At 32.6% G+C, this 19,322-nt stretch overlaps 2 protein-coding genes across 4 annotated transcripts; one reads left to right on the top strand and one right to left on the bottom strand.

Annotated features, from left to right (window-relative positions):
* Window positions 1-7,353: 7,353 nt before the first annotated feature.
* On the top strand, window positions 7,354-16,466 carry UBP15 (ubiquitin-specific protease 15). 3 transcript variants are annotated; one of them, XM_047307287.2, is made up of 14 exons: window positions 7,354-7,499; window positions 8,592-9,047; window positions 9,606-10,035; window positions 10,129-10,567; window positions 10,715-10,881; window positions 11,003-11,091; window positions 11,480-11,565; window positions 11,669-11,831; window positions 11,996-12,119; window positions 12,230-12,387; window positions 12,550-12,634; window positions 13,609-13,821; window positions 14,967-15,028; window positions 15,634-16,466. In XM_047307287.2, exons 2-14 carry the CDS (start codon window positions 8,761-8,763, stop codon window positions 16,268-16,270), a joined length of 2,940 nt encoding a protein of 979 aa, XP_047163243.2. In that variant the 5' UTR covers window positions 7,354-7,499; window positions 8,592-8,760; the 3' UTR covers window positions 16,271-16,466. The 3 variants fall into 3 exon arrangements, with proteins under 3 accessions (XP_047163243.2, XP_047163242.2, XP_087965484.1); XM_047307286.2 differs by having other exon boundaries at window positions 7,356-7,499; window positions 8,624-9,047; XM_088109358.1 differs by having other exon boundaries at window positions 7,374-7,464; window positions 8,624-9,047.
* A 645-nt stretch (window positions 16,467-17,111) lies between these two features.
* Window positions 17,112-18,418, bottom strand: LOC124832951 (uncharacterized). The gene is made up of 2 exons (XM_047307303.2): window positions 18,077-18,418; window positions 17,112-17,697 (listed from the first exon to the last, which is right to left on the bottom strand). The coding sequence occupies exons 1-2, from the start codon at window positions 18,382-18,384 to the stop codon at window positions 17,277-17,279; spliced, it is 729 nt and encodes a 242-aa protein (XP_047163259.1). The 5' UTR covers window positions 18,385-18,418; the 3' UTR covers window positions 17,112-17,276.
* Between the last annotated feature and the right edge of the window lie 904 nt (window positions 18,419-19,322).

Below are 19,322 nucleotides of genomic sequence, written 5' to 3'. Positions count from 1 at the left end.
GTTTAAACTTGCATATTTCATTTGGTTGTTGATTTCAGTTTTAGTTGATAATACTTTTTACTCTGATTCTTTTATCTTTGTCTTCCTATGAATAAAGATTAGGTTCAGTAGCTTAAATATTAAACTGTCCATTCTTTTGGTTCTGATACATGTATATACCACTTCTTTTCTGCATCCTTAGTTTCTTTTTCAGTTTTAATTTTAGTTTCCTTGCTTTGTTAATTTGTTAGCATTCATAGATTAGTTTTAGTTGCATTCACTTCTCATTTTGTTCTGTTATACATAGATTCTATAGTTTAGCTTAAGTTTCAGATTTTATTTCTTTGCATTTTATTTCTTTATTTTGTTATTTTTCTCTAAACAGATTTCAATCGCTTTATTCATTTCTTTTTAAATTTCATTGTTTCATTTAATTTCGTTCCCCACCTTGCATTAGTAATTAGTTAGTAAATATAAAAGACTTAACTGTACACTTTGAGCTTAATTCTAGTCGAGTCCGAGGATTGATACCTAGGTTGTCCCTATACTTCATTAGTGGGGAAATCTAGTTTGTTCTGATTTTGCGCGACAAAAAAATCAGTTTAACATTCATTTATCTCTCTCTTGTTTTTTTTCCCATTAGTTGAGATTTGTCTAACTCTAATGTTGTGTTTTTTCATTTTGGTGTGTTGTACTCCAGGTTTTCCATTGTCATCCTTTCGCATTTGGGACACTACTACATTGCATGTTCATATAACTCGCTTTGAGTCTCTCTTCTCGCTCTTGCTTTATGTCTCTCTTGTCTCTCTTGTCTCTCTCTCTTCATTTCGGTGTCACTACATTCCAGGTTTCGCGTTTAGAGGGCATTGTTGTATTACATGTTCATGTAACTCTCGTTTTAGGTCTCTCTTTTCACTCTCACTATCATGTTTCAGGTGTCACTACGTTGCATGTTTTTGGTTTCGGTTAACTTATCAATCGAAGCCCATTATTAAAGAATAGGCCTCGGTTCTTAACTGAAACCTAAACTCCTCTATTTTACCTCGTCTAAATATGCTTTGTAGTATAACCAGAGTATAAATTCGAAAATAACCAATGCTAAAACCCTTTGCTGCATTGGTGTAAGATCAAGAACTATGAATTTGGCTGTGATATCATCAACATCATACTAGTTATCATAACATGTATTAGGACCAAAATGCAACATGTACATATAATACTAAGATATTGCAAAAAATATTTGCCTTTAATGATTTGATAAACTACTAGAATAAGTCTTTCTCATTCAACATTACATGTACATTACAATGTCCACCACAACTGACTAAAACTAAAACTTTCAATTTGAAACCTAATGCATTTAAACAAAATAAGAAAAACCTATAAAAACCAAAAGAAGTAGGACTTTAAAAAAAAATCTCAAACAAATAAATCAAACTAGTTAATGCATGGTTAACAACCATTAACTACAAGTCTTGATTATAAATTAAAAAAAGAAATGGAATATAACGAGGATTGAGAAATTATTAATTTAATTTTGTAGCTATGTATAAGAAAGAAAGTTTGAAAATGTCTCACTATATGAATGAGCATTGAAACCAAACACTTAGTGGGCAAGGATCCAAACCTAAACCCCCAATATATCTACATTTTCTTGGCTTTATAAAGCATAAGCTAAGGAATCAATACCTGCTAATTATTTTGATAAGGATGGTGATGAGGTTAATTATTGTTTGAATTTTTTTTTCTACAAAGAACACTTAAAGAAAGTAATTTAAATAACATGAAGTATGGCTGGAAATTATAGACTTTATTAGAATTAAACTAAAATAAGTGGAAAACACTAAGGTTGAATAGTATTTTAGAAAAGTTTTTGCCAAAAGATGTTTAATAACCTTGGTGATGGTTAGACAATCTACACAAGTTATTAGATGCTTGATTCGTAAAGCACTGTTTAAACCACACGTTCAAAAGATAAAATGTTTTGCAAGCGTTTTAGCAAAGCTACTACATTTTGTTTCAAGAAAGAAAGCATTTAAAGAAAATGACATCTGATGACAAGAGCTTTTATTTGTGGTTAACTTTTCAAGTAGCTGAAATGTTTGTAAATAATATGTTTTGAAAAAATGAAGCAATAAACACACAATTGTTTTATACTGGTTCACTCAACTAAGCTACACCCAGTTCTTCTCTAAAACCTCTTAAAGGGTTCCAATATAATCTCAACAAGATAACAATTGAGTATTAACACCACTTATGGTTACACCTAGTTACTCTTGGTTATTAAGACAAAATAGGTTATGCGCCTAAACGCTCTCATGTTTTGAAGTTTAACCAAATAACATTAAATGAAATAGTAATCTAAAAACAACATAGGGTGAAAATACAAAGACTTAGAACCAAAATTTCCAACACAAAAAACCTTAGAAAAACAATTATGATTTTAGGAAATAGAAAAACATCTAAGTCAAACACTCAAACGTAATGGTAAAAGAAGTCAAAAGTGTCTAGAGAGTTGAAGCTAAAACCGTAAAACTTATCATACATAAAGGGTACTCATATTAGCTCTCAGGAAAATAAAACAATGTCAAAGACAATGTCATTAACAAAACACATTAAAATACTGAAACTTAAAACTCAAACAAAGATAAACGTTGTATGTCTATAAAGGCAGAATAACAAAAGTGTTTACTTTACCTAAACGATACCATGAGCTAAAAAGATACTTCGTCAGACGATGAAGTCCTTAATCAAAGTTTTGTATCTTTGAAAGAAAAGCTTAATTGTCAAACACTAGGAAATCAAAAAGCACTTTGTCGTTCTGAGGAAGCATTAAAAGACATTAAATGTTCAACGTTCAAAAACAACAAAAATGCCAAGAAAAGACACATATGTTGCATGCACAATCTACTTTATTCTTTGCATATGAGTTATTCTACATGCATCCACAAAAACTCAAATCAAAATATCAAAAGTGGACGTTAAAGACAAAAGAGATATTCATAGAATGTTCTTCGGTTGAAGTCATGTTTAAAAGAACATACAACTTACTTTAAGTAAAGGAATGAAAAAACATGTTTGTTCTAACAAGTTGACTTTATCCAACGGCTGATGTACACGAAGAAAGAGATAACACAAGAATCAAGGCCAAAAGCTTAGTCTAACGAACATTTATCCAAACGCCTATAAATACAAGAGCTTTCAAATGAAGAATCAAGAGGATAACAAGAGAAAATCCTACAACGAAATATTCATCCTGAAAAATGTTCAAAAAGAAAAGAAAGAGCTCAAGAAAAAGAATACATTTGAGCAGAAAAAGAGAAGAATATAAAAGAGAAGAAAAGAAATACTCACAAGCTTCATTGTCATATCACTTACTTTTTGTAAAAAAGAGAGAAAGAGAAAAGAGAAAAACATCTGCAAATGTTTAGACTGTTGTATTGTATTGTAATTACATCCTCTCTACAAGAGTAATAGTCTGGATAACTTGTAAGCAATCATTGATTACAATTTTGAAGAGAAATAAAACGCTTGTTGAAACTCAGTTGAGCTAAGAAATTTTAGGCACGGTTCCTTAGTACCGGGAGTGGTGCGAATACTCATTCAGTCTAGGGTAACGGGAGATTATTCGCTGACTAAGGAGACCAGGAGTGTTGAGAATACTCATTTAGTATAGGATAATAGGAGATTATTCACTGACTAAGAAGACTAGGAGTGGTGCAAATACTCAGTGTAATGCTGTGAAGATTATAGCGGAACCCTCTATGGGAGAGACTGGATGTAGCTCCATTAAAGTGAACCAACATAAAATATATGTGCAATTACTTCCTCTCTTGCCTAAACGTTTCTCTTACAAAGCCTACAATTGAGTTTTTATTTCTAAACACACAAACTTTCCAAGCTAAACTATTGTTATTAAACAAAGAAAGTTCCTATAAACTCTACAGTGTACATTATGAATAAAATGACAAAAGTATTTCTTGAAACAATCCTTTATTAGGTAGAACGTCTATGCTTTTAAAAGAAAATCATAAAGCTCTACAACGTGTTATATCATAAGGGTTGCGAAAAGAATTTTTCCTTTAACACTATTTAACCTCCCCTTTTAGTGTTTTTCAAGTACTTTAGTTGGTATCAGAGCTAACCTCACGGGGTTAGTTCTTAACATGACTCGAGGAAACGATCCCGAAAAATGGAAAATGAAGGATACACCATTAATCGTCCTCTACTATTCAAGGGTGAAAAGTTCGACTACTGGAAGCAAAGAATGATTGCATTCTTTGAATCATGTCATATTGACATGTGGAGTACGATAACTACATTCCTGTAGATGAAGCTTGAGAGCCACTCTAAAAAAGCAAGTGGGAATGACGGGCAGAAGTAGCACTACCTGGTAAAGTTCAAAGCTTGCAACTCTCTAATATGTGCTCTCTCTGAAGAAGAGTACAGGAAGGTTCAGGCTTACCGATGAGCTAAAGAGATGTGGGACACATTGGTTGTCACCTAGAAGAGCGAAGTCAAAAGAAATAAGCGGAGCATGTGTGACCAGACAATATGAATTATTTTCGAAGCTTGAGAGTGAAAACATTCAGAACATGTTCAACAAATTTCAAACGATCCTTAACGAGCTAAAATCCATGGAAAAGTCATATGACAACTTCAACCATATTTACAAGATCTTACGAAGTCTTCCCAAACAATGGATACCTCATGTCACAACTTTACGTACATTAAAGAACATAGACAGAATGAGTCTAGAAGAGTTGATAGGGATACTGAAGGTTTATGAACTTGAACTTCTTCAAGATGATTCTATCAAGAAGGAGAAAAACATCACGCTCAAAACTGCTAAGAAGACACCTATCAAAGCTCTTAGAACAGATGAATCCTCCGAGGAGTCAGACGATAAACACAACTCCATGAACGAGAACAACGAAGAGGTGCTCTCATTCATTTCAAGAAAGCTTCAATCTATGTGGAGGAAAATGAGAGACACAATGTTCAAGAGCAAATACTTTCAATCTGACTCTAAGAACAATATAAAAGACAAACGACTAGAAGATATAACCGTCTCTTTTGAATGTAATAAACTTGGACATTTCAAATCAGAATGTATCGAGATTGAAAAGAATAATTGTGTAATATTTTTATTATAATGAAACTAATATAAAAAAATACATTTTTATTACTTTTTTATTATTACTTTTCACTCTTAAATATATATAGATACATAAATGTCTTTTTGTTATTTTTTTTGTTAAAACTTATAACAATATTTTAAATTTTATTTTTCAAATACCAAACCATCCCATCATACTTTTCATCCAAAAACTTTCAAAAATATTTTCAAGAAAGTTTAAAATCTTCATTCTACTTCTAACTTTTTCTCAACACACTCAAATTTTCTCATATCTAATCATTATTTTATTTATGTACTTAATTACTTTATAATTTATTGTCTAAAAGGATAAAATGATTTATTTTAATTTAGAAGACAAAAATTAGATTTATATCAATATTACAAATGTAATTACAGAAATTTATTTCACACAACAATTAGCAAATTTGAAACTTACCACAAAAAAACTCAAGAAGTCAATCCTCAACTAAAGTTCTAAGTTTATCTGAGTCAGTTATATGTAAACTTTTAGTAAACCCAATTTGTCAACAACCAAATTAGTATTAATATATTTAATATATTTATGATTTATAATAAATGATGTCTTTATGATTTATAATAAATGATGTATTTACAATTTATAATAAATAATATATTTATGATTTATAATAAATGATAGGTTTTAATAAATATATTTATGATTTATAATAAATGATTAAAACAAAATAATCTATATATTTATTTTTATTAGTGTTTGCTAAAAAGTTTTACAATTTTTAGAAATAAATTGCTCTACTTCTACTTTAATCTGTAGATGTTGTTTTGAAATATTTTATAACCAAGACTTTATATAAAAACATGGTAAAGACTGACAGCTTTCATTAGTTTGAGCAAAGTTAATTGTAAATATTTTAATGAAAATAAATATAAGAAATAAATTATTAAAATTAGGGAAAAAAACATTATTGTATTGTGCGTGCATGTTCACATTATCATGTTATTTTAGTTTAATAAACTAAAAATTTAGTTTTAAATATATTAAATAAAATATATTTATTATACTTATAATAACATATAATTAATATAAATATATAATTTAATATAACAAATATTCATTTATAATATTTATTATATAGTTTTGATCTATAATTATATATATATATATATATATATATAAAAGGAAGTATTCTCGGTTAAACAATTAGTTTAGTTTTTTTATATAAATGTTATTTCAGAATTGTACTATTAAAATTTTGTCGAGAATAAAATAAAACGTCCCAGTTCAACTAATGATTTCTTAAAGGAGCAACTAACCAATAATTAACCGAAATATATTACACTAAAAAAAAGGTAATTTTGGTACATAGTTAATTAATTAAAATATTTTAGATATATCACTTAAATTAAATTGTTAGATCTATCAAAACACACGTAGCTTGACAACATTTCAATATCAATAACGACAAATCGTTCTATCAAATTTAGCACCAATTGCATTTTAATAATTTAAATTCAAAATCTTTAGATAAGATCTATACATTTGTCAAACTTTTACACGCATCATATCCATAATATGCACATAGTTTTTTTTCTTCTTCTCTAAAACAAATAATAACTACATTTAAAATCAGGTTGAATTTTTGAAAATCACTATAAAATAGAAAGTTAAAAAGTGAATTATTTAATCAAAACAAGTATTCTTAATCAAGAACTTAGGTTGCCCAAAAATAGCATATAATAAAGACTCATAAGTGGTCTTTCAAAATGAATCACATGATCTAGATCTGATTCATTTTTTTTCTCTTAATCAAAATGATGAAATATTGAAGCTACAATAATTACAACCACATGTTCCTAGGTACAAATTTTAACAATGATGTAAAAATTATTGTTTATTTCTTAGAATTTTTTTTCGCAATTTCCAAGTCCCTTACTACTGACATTGTACTATTCGGAGCAAGGACTGTCACGGCTCTGTCACATCACATGTCTCAGATCAAAAAAGTTGAATAAAATAATAATTTTTTTGTGACAATTCAAAATTCGACCACTCTGACCAACAATTATACTCATATTAATGCATCACCCGTACACGTGGCATCCTGACAAATCATTGGAACATCATCGGAGTGGGTCCCACACATTGATAGATGGTGGGCGAGCATTGTGACAATCAAGGGGTATGATGCTGCCAGGTGGCGGGTCCTTATGGAGCTTGGTGCTGAACAGGAACATAGTAGTTTTCCCAAAAATGTTAAAGAAAAGGGTAGTAAGGGTGCCAAATTGTGAAGTGAAGAAGAAGGTGTGCTGAGAAGGGAATCAAGGAATCTTTTGAAGGGTGAAGAGAGCAAAGAGGTGAAGTGCTGGTGGGTTTTCCTCAGATTTCTTCTTGGTGTTGTGGGTATGTCCAAAGTTTTCAACTTACATTGTGTGGCATTGCTCGCTGGTGTTGATTTCATGTACTTGGTCTCAGATTGGAAAAAAACTACACTGTTCTTTGCTGGCTTTTGCTTCATTTTTTCTGAAAGTCTTGAAATTTTTGGGTTTATTTTTGCTGTTGATATGTGGAACAGGGGATTTTTTTCCTCTTTCGTTTTATGAGGTTGAAATTTGTCTATGTAGAAAGAAAAAGTAATTAGGGTGGTTCAGGGGTTTCTTTTAGTGGAAGCATCTTTTTAGGTGGAGGGGTTTGTCCCATTCTCTCTATACAACTGTGGAATGTGGTTGTTCACTTGTTTGGTGGTGTTTTTCCCTAAATGGGTGTTTGTTGAATATAAAATTGGGGCAGTGGGCACACAAAGGTGAGGAGTTTTTAATATGTTCATTCCTTTGTTCTGTGTCATCATTGCTCTTTGACTGTTGACATCTATGTTTGTGTTAGAGAAGTGGTATCTAGTCTGTGCATTTGGTCTGGTTTTTGCATTGTTATGTTAAACGGGATGATGAACATGATAACTGTGTTGATGGCTGTTGAATTTCGTGCCAAACTTTAAAGCAATTGCCCTCTATTTCTTGAATTTTTTTTTCTTCTTTTATTTGGAAATTTAATGTTCAAGCAAAGTATGATGGCATTATATTTAAGATGAGTTTGGCTACTCCTTTTGACTGGGTTGTTTCTTTGCTGTAAAAGATTGAGCAAGCCTGGCTTACATTACACCATGCTGTAGTGTTATACAAGATAGGTGTTTAGGTTATTCAAAGAAGGATAGATTGACACTATGCACTTTTATTTTTTTTGGAATTAAATGAACTAATATAATTAATCTAAAGTCTTGGTTTCTCAATTGTATCTGAAAAGCAACATGATTGCAAACTTGAGGCATCTGTTCCTCCATTATAATGTACAGAGAATGCTGTAGTATAATATCTAAGGATATGCTTGGGTGTAAACTATGAATAAGGTTCATTTATAAGTCAATCAGTGAATGCCTTATGAGAGTGCTGAAAATTAGAACATTAATTTAGTATTTGATTTGTTATTGATAAACCTCAGACCACGAAATTTAAGTAGAGGACACTTGTCAGGTTTGAATGGTGGGGCATGTGTTATGCTGCACTTGAAGTTGCTGTTTACTCAGATTCCGTTTACTTGGACTTTTAGAGGATGATATCCTGATTAGTGATTTTGGGGGGAAACTGGACATGAGTATGCTTGTGGGGATATGCTCGAACCGCGAGAATCTGATATACCCGTTCTGTTTCTGGTCCTGGTTGTGCTTCCCTTGGTGGCTTACATCTTGCTTGGAAAATGGAGTGAAACTACTAAGAAGAGAGATAGAATAAATTTGCTTGCACATTTGGCTGCTGAAGAAGCTCTGAGAGCTGAAGAAATGGCTGTGGCTGATGTAATTCCTCCAGTGTCTGCTTCAAAAAATGAACATCATGAGTGTGCTAGGTGCTCTGCTCCAGCGAGAACTCGATGCTCCAAATGCAAATCTGTTAGATATTGGTAATTCTTTTAACTTATTTTAGCTGCTGACCTATTTTTTGTCTTCACTAATTTCTGTTGAATCATTGTTTGAATTCTTATCACAATATCTGCCTTGGGATTAAGCATACATGTCTGCTAGTTAGATTGAAATTTATACTACTCCAAATGAAGAATACAGTACCTTAGGGGTTGCGCTCAATTAATTATGTGATGGGTTCTGATCGGTTTTCTCTATAGTTATTGGCCAGTGAATTGTGCTAGTTTTTAAATTGGTTGTGGCATTGGCAATTTGCTAATTGGGAACCTTTGTCAGAACAACTCTTTATGTTGATCTCTCCATGACATCTTGCTTAAGAGTTTTCTAGGGTTTAGCTAATGGAAATAAAGTGGAATGATCAAATTTTGTTGTTCCGATTTGGAAGAAGAATAAGTGAGACAGGTTTTATTGTAATCAATATTAAACAACTATTCTATATGCTCTTTTATTAATTTCCTTCTATGACATGAATGTTGGGGAAAATATTGTGTTTGACCTTAAGATTATTTCTCAAAATTTGAGCTGTAAGTGGTTTGCAGTTCTGGAAATTGTCAAATAATCCATTGGAGGCTAGTTCACAAGCAGGAATGCCAGCAACTGGAACCTCATAAGTCAAGCTCATTTCCTATGGCTGTTTCAGTTGAGGAATTTGGTCATGGGAGTTATCTTTATGAAAATTTGAACAACCAGTTGTTATCTCCCACTTTGAAGCAGGCTTTAAGGGAGAGTGCACCTATGGACAATTTGATTCACCCTTTGGTTGCCACTGCTGCTCCTGCTACAGCTGATTTTCCCCTATTTAATAATTTTCAACCTTCCACCTTTGAACGAACTTCCCATAAACCCAACAGAGAAACACGGAGAAGAGATAATGGGTCTATATATGAATCTTCTATTGAATCTTCTGATTATAAAGCCACCAGTTCTCTCCCAAGTGTGGTATCAAAGGAGGCATTTATGAGACAGAAGGTTTACTTGTTTTACTTTGATATCCAATTGGCATATATTTTATAAATTAATCAATGCTAAATCTCTTATCATGATGCTTAAATGTTACTGCAGTCAAGAAATAGCAATGATTCTGAGTTGGAGGAAGAAGTTTCGAATGTCAATTCTGGTGGCTTTGGAGTTTACATTAACAGACTTGATGCATCAAGAACCACAATTCATGAGGATGAAAACCATCAAAATCTATATGGAAATGCATTTGTGACAAGAAACAAATATGGACGCCCAAATAGTGACAACATTGTAGATGAATTGCATACAGATATTGCCGCTAAAGGTGTAAATGTTGTCAAAGGGGGAAATTATCATTCTGAGGAAACAGCACAACACAAACGCTCTTCTGAAATGACAATCAAAGGAAGTGTGAAAGCTAAAAAAGCAATGCATACTCTCAAGACTAAATCTTCTAAATCACCAAAGTCAACATCAAAGATATCAACAGATTTTTGTTGCTCAGAAATAGAGAAGAAAGGAAAAACTACAGATGAACCAAGTTAGTGTTTAAGATATCTCTTTTCATATTTGTTGTTTTAACGTCAATGTTTCCTATAACTTGAATTCGGTATTGATTATATTTTAAGGTATTGGTCCTTTGTCGCTAGAATTCTTTTAAAATTAAAAATTTATTTTAATCATGCAGAAGTTGCTAGTATTAGTGATAGCATCCCTCTACATGGTAATGTTAGCAATGGAGCTGCTGGTACTGGAATTATGAAAATGATGGGCTTGAAGAAATCAACCAAACCCTGCCCTCCAGCTTCTACAGAAGGCATTGATGTAAAGTTCAAGAAGGTGAAGAAGATAAAGGTCAGATTTGGTAGATGCCTACAAATTTCAATTCCCTCTGTCCTACTTGAAACAGTTTTCTATGGCCACAAATTAGAGAATGATGCCCTTACTACTAATTGGTGTCTTGATCATGTCTCAGATGTTGTTTCCTTATGATGAATTTGTAAAGATTTTCCAGAGTGATATATTTGGCATATGCCCCAGGGGCCTCTTAAATTGTGGGAACAGGTAATACTAGCACAATACAATAAAACTATAATTGTCATTTATGATAAAATAGAAAGAAATGTTGAATGTCTTACAGATTAATTAGTAGATAAATCTTCACTTTTTGTCATTTCTCAAGTGGTGCTATATCTTATGCAACAATTAGATTATTCACTATTATTATAATTATTATTATTACGGTGGTTACAACAAAAGTTTTGAAGGAGGGGAAGTCTTCCCGTTTCAAGGTTACTTTTGTATGTGAACTGTCTCAATTTACCTTTTGTTTTCATATTGCTTGAATTTCGAAAAATGAGGCCCGATTTACTTGGAGATAAAGTTTTGGGAAAATCTATTTATGGTCCTTTATTGGTATATTCTGAACTTTATTCATCTCTTTATTTTGCAGTTGCTATGCGAATGCTGTTTTGCAGTGCCTAACTTCTACAAAGCCTTTAGTCGTCTATCTGCTTTATAGATCTCACTCAAAAGCCTGTATTTACATTCTCTCCTATCTTTTAACTGAGACAAAAGTCAAGACTATATTTTCTTTTAAGGAAATTTTTTTAATGTTGTCTTATTTTTCATTGAATGCCAGGTTGTGCTAAAGATTGGTGTCTCATGTGTGAGTTAGAGCAACACATAATGATTTTAAGAGAAAACGGGGCTCCTCTATCCCCTAGTAGGATACTCTGGCATATGCGGAGCATTAACTGTCAAATGGGGGAAGGAAGTCAAGAAGATGCCCATGAATTTTTAAGGTCTTTTGAGATATCTTACTTAAGTTTTTAGAATTATTAACTAATATAGGTACTTTGTTTTCCTCTCAACGCACACAATCAAACACTAATTTCCTTGATATTTGGCTTGTTATTTCTATGCTGAATGCTTAGTAAATGATAAATTAAATGCATTGCTTATATAGGCTTCTAATTGCATCAATGCAATCTATATGCCTGGAGGGACTTGGTGGTGAGAAAAAGGTTGATCCTAGACTACAAGAAACAACTTTCATACAACATGCTTTTGGTGGTCGTCTTCAATCCAAGGTTTGTGTCCCCTCATACCACTTTCTCTTACTTTTTTGTTCCCTCTGTTTAGTCTGCTGTGATCTTAGTATTACATTTTTTTTATGGCCTTGTTGAATTTATTACTACAGGTTAAGTGTTTGAATTGTAATCATGAATCGGAAAGGTATGAAAACATTATGGACCTGACGCTGGAGATTTTGGGTTGGGTTGAGTCACTTGAAGATGCGCTAACTCAGTTTACTTCCCCTGAAGATTTGGATGGAGAGAATATGTACAGATGTGGAAGGTATAATTATCTAACGTATTTCTGTTCTGTTACTATTGTGTGGTTCAGTTGGTTAATAAATTATTAAAGAAGGTGAGGAGAGTGAGAACAAGAAAAAGCATAGTTAGAATTTCACTTCCAATTTAAGAAACTCTCACCTCTTTTTTGTACATTTTGAATTAGGTGCACAGCATATGTACGAGCTAGAAAGCAACTGAGCATACATGAGGCTCCTAACATCTTGACTATAGTTTTGAAGAGATTTCAGGTATCTTATTGCTCTTTTAAGGTTGTTCTCTATTTCTATTCCTCTTTTGCTTGCTTGGCAAGCTTGCTTTATTGTTTGTCTCGCTCTCATTTTGCTACTTATGGGTTGGTTGGTGTTATAGTCATTGGCTTTCTAGATCAAGGTTGGTTACTCAATGAATGGACATATTGTAAAGTAAAAGCATTACTAACACATAGATTTATGTGTATATAATATATATATAATATATATATATATATATATATATATATATATTTGTATTATATTTTGTGGAATTGTCGTATTTTCGTTTGTGAATGGGTGGGTTTGGCCAATTTCCATAGACCCTTTCAAAAACAAGTTTTAAATGGTATGGAAGAAGAAAAGAGCCAACCCTTTTGACAATACGTTTTAAAGGGTATGGAATAATAGAGGTTAAGGATCTGTTGGAATGAAGTTCTTGCTATTCTTTGGTGCTAATAATTGGAGGCGGATGCTTGAATTTTTCAAGGTGTTTAGGAATTTTGGCTTCTTTAGGAGTGTTGGGGAGTTTATTATGGCTGGCATTTCTGGGTGCTTAGCTCATGGACTTTGTAAACTTTTTGTCTTTTTGGATTTTAGAGGCTAACATTATTACTACCCATGCTATACATAGTCTTCAAAATTTGCTTATTTAATTGTTCTTATTTTTAGTACAATGTCTTAATATGATTTATCTCAAGATCTTAGGTTAATGTCACTTATTAATAACTCTAAAGATGAAAAACATCACACTAATATGGTCACCGACAATTTGTGAGGTTACATAAGCATAAATCTGCAAGCCATTGTTGAGTTTCTTGAAACTAACAGCCTTAAATTATTACATATTTGTAGTTCATTTCATAATTACTGTTTTTTGGATGTTATACTTTAAATACCTGATTATGTTTCAAATTCCCTCAGTTTCTTTCTATATATTGACTCTTCGGAATATATTGTTTCTGTATCATCAGGAAGGAAGATATGGGAAAATTAATAAGTGTATAACTTTTCCCGAAATGCTGGATATGATTCCTTTCATGACTGGGACGGGTGATATCCCACCACTTTACATGCTTTATGCTGTTGTTGTGCACCTGGACACACTAAATGCATCTTTCTCTGGACACTATGTTTCATATGTAAAAGATCTGCAAGGCAATTGGTTCAGGATAGATGACACTGAGGTATTGCATATATTATGTAATTGACAATCTAATGGGTGTAATTGTCATGATCTAGGAAACTAGCTCAAAAGCCTGAGTTATAGTAATGCTGCATTCTTTCTCTACCTAGGGTTTCTTCATTTCAAAGGGCTTTCCTTTTGTAACAAATCTGTTATTCTGGACGGTCTTTTCTTACCCTTTTACCGCTCCCCCTATTATCTAATTGACCTCCTTTAATTAGTAATTGTTCTAACTATCTCTGACCAATTCTGCCTTTTGTCCGACTTTCTAACTGGAGCTTTTGACATTAGTTCATAATAGTTAAACAGAACTTCAACTTCAGACTCTTCTGTTGAATTCTTTCTTTCTTGACTATTGATATCATTTGTACTGAAAGACGTATTGCTATGATAATGAGTATGTTGCATTTCCATCTAAACAAACTACAGATATGTATTTTTAGTCGTATTATATGATGTTTCATACTAATAATCTGCTCAAATGTTTGTAATTCATTCAGTTTTCTGTGTTTCTGATAGGATATAATGTGTGTACGATAGAAGGAAACAAATTAAGAAATTGATAGGATCTAAGGTAAGAGGATAGAAGGAAGAGGAAATGAGAGAGCAGTTAGGAAAGGCGGGATGAAGGTTTTGTATAAATAGAGTTCTATTCAGTGTTAGAGGGGTTCAGTGTTAGAGGGGAGTTAGTCATATTCTTTCGTATAGACAGGTCTTGGACCTTGTGAGGGGGGTTAGGCTCTCGTTAGATGGAGGGAGGTTATGCTCCTAGATACATATTGTATGCTATTTTTGTTGATGAAAATACAGATAATTCATTCTTTTCCAATTGTTTTTCTTGTTGTGATTGTGTGAGTGAGTTGTCATCGTTAGGTTTCATACTCAGGAACCTAACAGAAATAGTGTTAGTTAGGTTGTTAGGGTGAGTGAGGTTTCCTTTATATAGTGGGAGGGTCCTGGTATGTAGGGGGACTTTTGGATTAATTTTGTAGTTTGAGCTTTGGCTCTTTGTGAAGGGGAAACCCTTGGAGGAGAGAGTGCTCTCCTATTTTTTGTGGTCTTTTCAGTCTATACCATACAGAATATTACTCTTCTTTCTCTTTCCAATTCTGGTTTCCTAACAGTTTCTCTTTTTGCATTTAACAGGTTCAGCCGGTGCTAATTAATCAGGTCATGTCAGAAGGAGCATATATCTTATTCTACATGAGGTAGAGATTTACATGGTGGCACAGTTATTGTCATTTTATCTGAGTACATTGGCATTTAATATACTCGTTCTGATAAATTTGGTTCTATTGTTGTATTTACAAGTGTTACCTTTTGAGAAAATTACCCTCCTTTGTCAATAAAAGAAAGAAAAATTAAAAATGTCAATTCAAGCTAAAGATGAAAGTATCTAGGTGGGTTTGATTTTGGATCTTATTATTTAATCTTATTTCCTCCATTTACTTTGGGTTGTTATCTAATGAAGCCAGACTTGCAGTATAAAAGAAGGCTTGAAAGTTAATTAGATTGATCATATTCTAGCATTCTGTTGCTGCATAAATGTTACTTGTTTTAAGTTCACATAAGAATGCATGCATAAATGTTACTTGTTTTACGTTCACATAATAATGCATGCATAAATATTACTAGTTTTAAGTTCACGTAAGAATTCTGTTTTTTTACCTATTCTTCCTTAATCTGGTATACCATCATATTACTATGAATTGTGATCTTGGTCCATTCATTATGGATGTCTGTGCATCTTTCTGTCATTGCATGTCTGTACACATGCTTTCTTCAGGCTCTAAAACCGTTGAATTGTTGGTAGGTCTTGTCCTCGTCCTCCATTAGAACATACTGGGAAAGCCACACAACAATCAGTTTTTGATGCTTCAAAGCACAATCCAATGGAAAAGCCTAAACCTGGACATGGCAGGCAGGGCAGCCAGTTTTTTGTACCAGAGTCATCACCCAATGGCAGGCCAGAAATGGTGACTCGCATTGTTGACACCACTAATGGCTTCCTTAGAAAGAGCACCAATAGGAATGCCCTGCCAGTGACACAGACTTACGCTGAAAACGTCAAGCATGAGTTTTCAGACGCCACATCTAGCGACTGGTCCCTTTTCACAAGCTCAGATGAAGCTTCTTTCACAACTGAGAGCACCAGGGACTCCTTCAGCACTGTAGACTATGGTGATTCATGCAACATGGATCCAATTTCATCTATCTTCAACTACACCCCAGAAAAGTCCTATATGAAGTTTTCACATAGTAGACCAGTTACCAGGGTCTTCCCTGAAAAGGGTCATGTTGAACAAATACAGAGAATTGATCAGTCTAAAAGGGCCAGCCATTCTTCTTCAAATGAACATCCTCCAAATGGGAATTGTGGCATGTATGTATATTATGGGAGTAATCCTGTGTGTGGTATTACCCGGACTTCTAGTCAGTGTGAATTTTAGTCCTTGGAAATCCTAACTTATTGAACTGATTATTAGATGCTGTAGGTGTTGTGCCTCAAAGTTTTCAATATTTAGTTGATTGAGGCATATAGTTCTTTTAAGCACAGATGTATTTTATTTTTGTTTTTATTGATAATTGTAAAGATGACAGCATCGTTCCTTGGTTTATCTATTAATCCACCAAAGTCTTTTCCTAGGGCTTTCACTGTTCCATTTTTGGGATTTGAAATTTTTTCTATAACAATGTTAATTATTTCCGGAGCCATGCTCACTAGGCATGTTAATGTGCGTTTAGGATGCATTATAATATTTGTAACATTAGGGAATACTTCAATTATTATATAACTCAATAAAACTCATTTTTAATTGCTTCACACTTTACGAGAAATTCTTGTACCCACTCAAGTATAGATTACACCAAACCGTGGATTATGTATCACTATTTAAATGATCATAGGAGTTTGTATCATACAATTATTTTCTATTTAAATAGATAATGGGACCGATGTTGACTGGTGTAGGTTTCGGAACTTGTGCAAACAAGATTTCTACAATCTATTTGTAAAATACTGGTTTTTGAGTTGACCAAGGCTAAAAAAATTACACCTTTAATTCATGGCATGCTAATGAGCTTGTTGCCTTGATATCCTTCTGGAACAATTTCAGGAAGCACACTGAGGTTTTTACGCCTACAGTTTAAAAGTTTTAGTCTCATCAATTGATACAGAAAAAATATTGTATTAGCCCATTATGAATGTTCAAAATGACCTTAATAGTGCATATCCTTCTGCTGAAACCATCATTTTTTGTTTTAAATGAAAATCTAAATACACAATAACGGTAGCAATCCAAAACACTTCAATTTAAAGGCATTGCCTGAGCAAAATGTTTAAAACTTTATTTTATCAATCTCAGACTCAGCAATACTACAATCTGTGATCTGCTCAGTTTTCTTTTATAAAGTTACAAGCTATGTAATGTGGTGAAAATGGTTCTCTCACAGATTTCACATTGCATGCCGTTCACTTTCCATTTCAAACAAGAGCCATATCTCATTCACCCTATTATCATATTCAAGAGGGTCATTGTACTGTGCCACAGTGTAAACAGAAGCATGACCATCTCTATGGCTTTTATCAATGGCACCTGACCAATCAGTGCCTGCAATACTAGCTAGCAAGGCAGAGGCTTCCACCCCAACATTTGAATCGTTTACATATCCACCAAACTGTCTTGCTGCTACGTACACATTTTTCCATCTTTGGACATGGAGACCCTTTGCAGGGGGAGGATTTGCTTGGTTCTCTTTTGGCACAAGAAAGCTCACAACAAATGAGGATTTACTTGGTGAAACTTCTGTGATCACAGGCGCTGTCATCTCAATTTTTTGTTTCCAGTCGTTCTTGCCTTGAATATAGTCAAATAGACTGCATGAAAAACAAAAGGGGTAGTCAAGCTCAATTAGATCTTTGAATGACTTGAGCCAACAGCACCATAAGCACTTGTTGAAAGCTCTTTGCAATGATATGAACTTAAGAATTTTGTTTGAGTTTTTGAAAGTGAGTTATGGCTAAGGTTAAACTCTTCCATACTTATATTAATTCAAAAATGCATTTATTCACTTATAAGATAATCCAAAAACATATAAAAGAAATTATCAAACTCAAATTCTCAATCTATTTGAAAAGTCCCATTTACCAACTATGAACACAAAAGAGCCAGTACCAGGTGTTACTGTTATACTATTATTAAACATAGCAAGAAAACCCTCATCAGAAATTCATGTAAAAGAAAGAAACTAATTACCTCCTGAAGCCAGTTCTTGTAGCTTGAACAAGAGAAATGTCTTGAATGGAAGAAGTTGACATCCAAACAGTTGAATTATTGTAGTGGCGGATTTCATAGCCATCGCCCATTTCAATCACATCATGGTTGGGGCACTCAATGCGTTTGCATGTTGGAGGAATTGACCCTCTCACAGCATTTTGGTGGCCATGAGATCTCACACCAGAGATTGAAAGTAAGAGAAGAAAACTGAAGAGAGATAAGAGCTTCAGCGTGATGATGGTACTTGCAGCCATGGCTAGAGTTGCAGAATGTTGGAGATGCAACATGTTCTACTTTTTACTGTTCTCATTATGTGGCTACAAAGCAACAACGTTTGATGTTCACACATTTACAATGCAATGTTTCTTTCTAGAACATTCATTTACATGTAGAGAAATTAAAGAAAGTAATTTATTGAAAAACAATAAATAAATTAATGAAGCCATGATTTTGTTTTTATAAATGGTTGATCAATATCAAAAACTGATTTTTTATAAATTAGATTGTGTTTTGATATATTTATAGTAATATATAAAGAAATGAAAATTTCCGTAAATATTTCTGTATTTAATTATTTTTTACAATTTTATGCTATTCTTATAATATTTAGTATTATTTTTAAATAAAAAATGTTGTGTCAATTAGTATTTTTATTATACTATAACGGTAAAAAAAATGTGGATATATAAGTATCGTGTTATGTTTATACTAGTATAAAATAAATAATAATTTTAGATTATCAAAACATATTTCAAAACAACGGTTCTATACTTTTCTAAAAAATAGTTCTATTGACGGATTCTAACTCGGAAAAAACCTTTACATTGTTTTGGAATACATTTTCTGCAAAATTTAGTGATTATACTTCAGATTTGATAATCCGAAAACATGAACAAATAAAAAGATGCAAGAAAATAATGTTTTTCTTCTTTCATTTTTATTAAAAAAATAAGATTACGAAATTTTGTTCTTGTTTATAGAACTGGTGAAATTTAGGAGCACATAAAATATTTATATGAATAAATATGTTTTCGTATTTTTTTTAAATTGATAATAAAAGAACATTTATTCTTACACTAGTTATGCATAAATAGAACTGTGAAAGCTAGAGTGAAAAAATAGATAAAAGGGTGTGTGAAAATAAGAATGGAAAATAATTCTAAAAAAAGCCCTTAAGGAATAAAATGGGCTTAGTATTGGTTGCTTCAATAAAATAGGTTCGGGA

Source organism: Vigna umbellata, chromosome 3 (assembly GCF_029865625.1).
Source record: "Vigna umbellata cultivar VRB3 chromosome 3, Vumbellata_1.0, whole genome shotgun sequence".
Classification (NCBI taxonomy): domain Eukaryota; kingdom Viridiplantae; phylum Streptophyta; class Magnoliopsida; order Fabales; family Fabaceae; genus Vigna; species Vigna umbellata.
Note: the sequence above shows the minus strand (reverse complement) of the source record. Positions and strands in the feature narration are given on the sequence as shown.

What these genes read in the sequence shown, in the direction of transcription:
- UBP15 (XM_047307287.2), top strand. Translation starts at nt 8,761, where the DNA reads ATGCTCGAACCGCGAGAATCTGATATACCCGTTCTGTTTCTGGTCCTG. An exon ending in AGAAGGTGAAGAAGATAAAG is followed by an intron (nt 10,882 to 11,002) that starts GTCAGATTTGGT and finishes ATCATGTCTCAG; the next exon opens with ATGTTGTTTCCTTATGATGA. An exon ending in GTGGTCGTCTTCAATCCAAG is followed by an intron (nt 12,120 to 12,229) that starts GTTTGTGTCCCC and finishes TTATTACTACAG; the next exon opens with GTTAAGTGTTTGAATTGTAA.
- LOC124832951 (XM_047307303.2), bottom strand. Translation starts at nt 18,384, where the DNA reads ATGTTGCATCTCCAACATTCTGCAACTCTAGCCATGGCTGCAAGTACC. An exon ending in ACAAGAACTGGCTTCAGGAG is followed by an intron (nt 17,698 to 18,076) that starts GTAATTAGTTTC and finishes TTTTTCATGCAG; the next exon opens with TCTATTTGACTATATTCAAG.